The sequence below is a fragment of the Notothenia coriiceps genome, unplaced genomic scaffold, assembly GCF_000735185.1.
Source record: "Notothenia coriiceps isolate Sejong01 unplaced genomic scaffold, NC01 NC01_scaffold00024667, whole genome shotgun sequence".
NCBI lineage: Eukaryota > Metazoa > Chordata > Actinopteri > Perciformes > Nototheniidae > Notothenia > Notothenia coriiceps.
The window spans coordinates 1,483,106-1,489,339 of NW_011357368.1; the positions used below are offsets into that span (position 1 = coordinate 1,483,106).

Consider the following 6,234-nt stretch of genomic DNA (forward strand, 5'->3'; position numbering starts at 1 on the left):
GCAACCAGATTGGGCCTTGAATGAACTTTTAACTCAACTGATTTAAAAAAACAAACTCCCGGGAGAGGGCATGCCCCGGGGAGACGACCCGAAGCGGGAGCATGCCCCCGGACCCCCCTAGAGGAGGTTAGGTCCACAGTGTTTACATGCTTATTTATACAATATGTGTGCTTATGCTAACATCATAAGACAAAAGTTGGTTCCGTGTTGTGTGTAGTGAGAATGCGCTAGAGTGAGGGGGGCCCCAAAGCCAAAGCTCGCTTAGGGCCCCCAAAGGTCTATTGCCGGCCCTGCCTGAGGACATCACACTGCTGACGGCAAAAGTCATGTTTTTATTACAGAAAACTCTTCTTTACAAAACACAACACATTTCCAGCTACACATGTTCTATAATTCAACCAAATATCACAATCATCAAAAAACACTGTACACCATTCTAAGAAGCTCTCTCTGTGTCACAGAGGCATTCTGGGACAGGAACCACAACCTGATGTCCCTGAGCAGAGGGAAATAACACGTTTTATTGTAAATGTCATGTAGCCTATCTACATGGGGACATAAGAGAGGGTGGGCTACTGTGACAGCCACGGCACAGTGTTGGCTTTTTCACATAAAATAACATGTATTAATAAATTAAGTCTGATCATTTGATCACAGGAAATGAAACATCGACACGAGGAACACGACACGTTTCAGTTCTTGCTTGGCACGAGAGGCATAGAGACTCAGTTCAAGCTTTGGCACCGCTGAGGAGTTTCCTCTTGACCTGTTTACATGTTTACAGTCACAAGCATCTACAATGCACCAGGTGCAAACAATCTTCAGTGACTCGGACAACACAATGGGAATTGGCTATGCTTCATCTTTTAACCTGGTGTTTTATTGGTTTAAGCGAGTGACTACAGCACTGTATTAGAGGGAGGTACCTGAACAAGCCTTAGCGTTAGCATGCTTTTATTGTTATGCATTTACTGTTTGAATGGTATATGTTTATGGCAAGAGCACCCTGAGGGTATCAATCAGGGTTTGATTATTTTCAAGATTTCTCAACAGATTTAGCATTGCGCTCTAAAGTTGTCAAACTCACGATGCACAGTTTCAAATCGATTTCCAACCCGGTGCCTATCAACCACAATGCAACTCGTCAGAGATTCAGGCGTGTTAGAGTATTAGCAGCTAGCATTGGGCTGAGATGAGGAGTGGGCTACAGATCAGTTTCCAACTCCTTTATTTTGCCTTTTTGAAACTTGTACAGAAAGTGACATCACTTGAGGCAATTTTTTAGACATCTCCCTCTGAAGCGGCAGTCTTTTACAAATTATTTTCATAAATGCGAAAGTATTCACAATTACCTGTAATAAGACTTGATGCTTGAAATTGTTGGATTTCACTTTTAACACAACCAGCTGGCATCACTCACTCATCAGTGCTGACCACTTCCAAACCCATTCCACGGAAATTATTTAAATAGTTTGCTACATCCTCCTTCAAATTAAGTGCTTTAAAACAAAAGCAAGATTTTTTTTATCATATTAAAGTAATATTCAGCTGCTTTTTGAGACGCTCCTTCTCAAAACGTTTTCTTTTGGACTTTGCAGTTATTTGCCGACTTAACATCAGTAAGTAATATCAGTGGTTTGATCCACCAATCAGGACTGCTGTTGACCATTCAGCGCTTTACACTTGAATCTCAAACATGCCAAGCCTTAAGCTGTCTTCCACAACGATCACAGGTCAGATCTCATAAAAGATTAGTTTCTCCCGTCTTGTAGAGAGTTTAGCCTCCAACTCTTTCATTATATTGTCCTGTAAATGCCTGGAGGACACACTGTCATCACAGAGAGAACAGAGCAGCTCTCAGTTAGAAGGTCTCTCCCCTGCTCCCCGGGCCCCCCCCCTGACCCGGAGCCCCTGCCGCTCCATGATGTTCCACAGCTTGCGCAGGTTGGACTGGGTGATGACATCATCAGGTTTCAGCTGGAGAGCACGCAGGTAGTTGGCCTCCGCTTCCGGAAGCTTCCCGTTCAGGTGGAGGATGGCCCCGAGGTTCATCAGAGCAGCCGGGTACTAAGAGAGGGAAAAGACACCATGAGAACAGGGGCAGAGTGCTGCATGTTTACATTACAGTCAGTTGTGAGGACGTTCAGGGTTACTGTACAGGAATACCGCAACTGTGTCCACCTCTGAATCATCTGTCCGGGCAAACTATTTCAAACTTGCCCTCCTCAGCTCCACATTGGACACAGACAGTTATGTAAGACATAAACATGTTTTAGGAAGCTTGCCAGTTTTTATTTAAATGGAGAGTGGATTAAGGAAAGGTCTCTGGTGAAATTAGTTTAAGGCTTAGAAAATCTAATATGCATTAAATTGCACCTAAGGCATGGTCAAAGACAAAAGGACACCCTTTGATAGTGCCACAGTGGACAAATGGGTACAGATTGTCTATGGCTGGGTGTATTTTTTGTGATACATGTGTCTTTCTGGAGTCCTTTAAAAAAAGAAAAAATACCACATCTAGTTGCCAAATTAGACCATTTGACCATCAATAGTGTGCCAGTTCACAAAAAAAAACAGGTCACAGACATGACTCAACACAGACCTCTTCATAAAGCAGTCGGCAGCTCATCAGCGTCCTCGGTGCCTGACATATTCTTAGCAACTACTTCACAGAGGTTCTCTTCCCAAACACAACTGTGAGTCTCTTCTCAACATTGGTTTTTCCCTTGTTTACATTCCACTAATCAAAAGTGCCTGTTTTTCTCACCTCATGTAACAAATGAATGCTTGAGGAGCTGGAATATTTCAAGAACACGCTGGAGAGTTCCGTAATGAATGGAGAGAGGAGCTGCAGTGCAATACCAACGCTCTCTTTTCATCCAGTCGGGTTGTTTTTTTCACCTAGTGCAACAAATGAATGTACCAAGCAGTTACATTTCAAAGTGCTCCAAATCCCTTGCTCTGCTTTTTGTACAAGTGAGAGAGCAGCTGAAACATATTGTACTAAGCTAGATAAATGAGCGTCCCTTTGCCATTCTAAACAATGAGCTGATATGCAATACACAAACCGGGCTCCATCATCAGAAACAGAGCCTTGCCTATGCTCTGTGTACGGGAAGGCAGACAGAGTCATTGAGTAAGGCCATTTGTTACTTTCTTTTGACTGAAACGACTATATATAACGTTGGGTTGCTCTTGCATTAATACACAGTGATCTAAGTTATTACACATGTTGGATATACAGTATTTTTTAAGGTAGCATCTGCCTGTGGTAGCTCTAGAGATGCACCCTGCACCACTGTAAACCTTTATCATATTTTCCTAAAAGTTATATAATCCTTAAAGGTCCCTTCCACCCCTAGGAAACACTCTGATTTGAATAATTTCTTACTGATTTGTTGTTGTTTTTCGACAAAGTTGAATTACGCTATGAAAAACTATGCAAATATTTTAGTAGTTTCAGGCAAAAGGTTGCACACCCACTCCCCGGCAATATAACAAATCACTTGCGTGCCTTGCTCTAAAAAAAACCCTGTAGCATGAAATAAGATTGTGGATGTAATTATCTTTTTACTAAAAAATGTGTGCTTTTGTTTTGCTGCTCTGTAAACAGATACATTCTCTTCTCTCGTATTTCTGCCAGTGTAGCTGCTCAGGAGTGTTTGATGTTACAATACTTTATGCTTGCTGTTAACACAGTAACCACAGCTATTGCTAAATAAAAAAAGACTCACATTTTAAGGATAAGAACTTGATATTAAAGGAAAAATAACCACGATATGTCATCCTTTTTAGATGCAAGTACCGTATGGTCTAGACTCTATATACTGTTTCATGAGGACCCCTAGAATGACCATTTCCCAAACCATTGTCAGTACATATAGTGGTGCAAATAAGCATTTCAGTCAATGTGTGCAAAATGAAAACTATACTTGCACCTTTTCCTGTAGGCACACAATCGTTGCCTTTCCTAACACGTAGAGTAAGAGTTGAATCTTCCATGACTCGAATGCTTCTGGATTAAGTTGATGTTTGAGAGACTGACGGTCACTACGTGGGCAGGGAAATGTCAAGAGGTGCTTTACTTTGAGACAAATGACAAGAGGAGCCCTTAGCGTGTCTGAATGTGCACATGAATGCTTCTAGACTGTGAATGATAATGACTGACTAGGAGATTTTCTTACAGAAAGAACACATGGCTAACCAAATTGAAATGGACAACCAGTATTCTTCTATGGACTTACTCAGATTTAGGGCTTAAACAGGATATAAAAAGACAGGCAGACCTAATCCAAAAAAAGGCAGATGTTTTAAAGCAGTGATTCTCAGCCATTACTGTTCAGCTGTTGTCAGTAGGTGTGAGGAAACATTTTAAAGGAGCACATTTAAAAATAAAAAAATACACTTGAACTCTATGTGTTGCCATTGACAGTGTGTGAAACCAAGAAAGCAAGCCAACAGGGAGTAAAGTGAAACAATTGAAACTGTTAAATAAAAGTCCTATAATGGACACATGGTTGAAATAGCTATAGTAAGTAATAGAGTAGAAACAGAAGCCAAGGATAAATGGTTAAAATGATGGATAAAATAATAAAGAACATAGTTATCTAAAAGTAACAAATATGAAATAGCAGCACATGTTTGCTAACGTCATGGTAGTTGGAATAGAGAATATCTCATAATGAGTAGTAGTAGTAGTAGTACAAATGTAACTTGTTTAAATTTGGTTTGTTTTATTTTACTGCATGTTATGCAATAAGAATGTTCTTAAGAAAATGTAATATAAATTGAATCCACTATGTGTTAGTGCCATCTTAAGACTTGTAAGCATATCTTGATGGTTATCAGGATAATATGGTTAATTGCGGTATAGTGACCAGAAAAATCGTGATTTCACATTTACAAATCTACATTTAGACAATAAAAGTAGCTATAAAGGGTGCGGTGAAATAACATTAGTTACGTTAGTGAAGGGCATGAAGATGGAAGTGTAACGCTCCCTCCTGAATGCAGTGGTATCAGTAGTCACTGAGCAGACCCTCGCTGAGCACACTAACATGACAGATGACTGCAGGAAGTCCTGTCAGAAAGCACAGGGGTCGCTATGACTCCCCCTCCCAGACACTGTCCCTCTGAAGGACTGATACTTCAACAGGATATAATAGCCATACCTTCCTCCACCACATGTGCTGACTCTGAGAGACATGATACCCCTCAAGGCTCTGTTACACTATACTGTGATGATCAAGTATTTACTCTGAAGCTGAATGTGTGAACTGAAAAACAGCGACGGTAACACAGAGCTCTTCTCTCTTCTCTCTCTGGGATCTCTGTGTTTGCATGAGAGCATCCAGGGACCGGTTCACAGCGGTGAACAGAGCATAGTTTCCACTTCATATTCCCTGTTTGCCAGGAACAACAGTACTATAAAATAATGTCAGAATGATGAGTAACACGTAGCATGTTGTAAATTGAATTTACAGTGCAGGCGTGTGTGTGTTTGTGTGTTTCCATGATATGCGCTGACAGGCCCACCAGCCCAGGTACTCACATCTGGTCTGAGGCCTGCTGCTCGCTCGTACTGTCTCTCTGCTGCCTCATTCAGACTGGCCTGTCTATAGGGAGGAAACATGGAGAAACAAAGAGTCAGAACACAGATTAGATTAATACACATTATTACACTGAGCTCATCGTACTGTATACATCAGGGGTTCCCAACCCCCGGTCCGCGGACCGGTACCGGGCCGCGGAGGTGTTACTGCCGGGCCGCGAAATAGCTGTGAGTTTATCGTAATATTTGCAGAATTATAAATATTTAAAAATAATTTTATCAAAAAAAAAAAAAAAAAAATTAAATGTTCGCACCTATACCAATCATATTATTTCATCCAAAACATCCAAAATAAATCAAAATTGGTTAGCACAAGTTCTCAGCCTCTCGTGCACAGAGAAAGTTACCGGTGCGCCAATAGGAAGTGAAGCACACAGGAGACAACCGTTTAATCGCAGACTGTTATGTTTATGTGGGGAAATGGCAGTGCATACATTATTTGAGATATATTTCGAACTCAGACTTCATTTTAAGGACATTGCGGCCAGGGGTGTAGAGCTATTTTTTTTATTTGTAAAACCTCCTTCACTTCATGAAATGGCTGCAGCATCAGGAGGCAGCCTCTGAGAAGTGCAGCACCAGCGCGTACACACCGCCTTCACTGTGTTCCCCACTGCAGGCTT

General features: G+C 41.3%; 1 protein-coding gene across 1 annotated transcript in view; it reads right to left on the reverse strand.

Annotated features, from left to right (window-relative positions):
- Positions 1-212: 212 nt before the first annotated feature.
- LOC104955393 (transmembrane and TPR repeat-containing protein 2-like) overlaps positions 213-6,234 on the reverse strand; it is a gene marked incomplete at its 5' end in the record, with an annotated part of 23,315 nt that continues 17,293 nt past the window's right edge. The window contains 2 exons of the mRNA XM_010782719.1: positions 213-2,067; positions 5,552-5,615. Coding sequence (XP_010781021.1) covers positions 1,858-2,067; positions 5,552-5,615 — 274 coding nt within the window. The remainder of the gene's footprint in view (positions 2,068-5,551; positions 5,616-6,234) is intronic.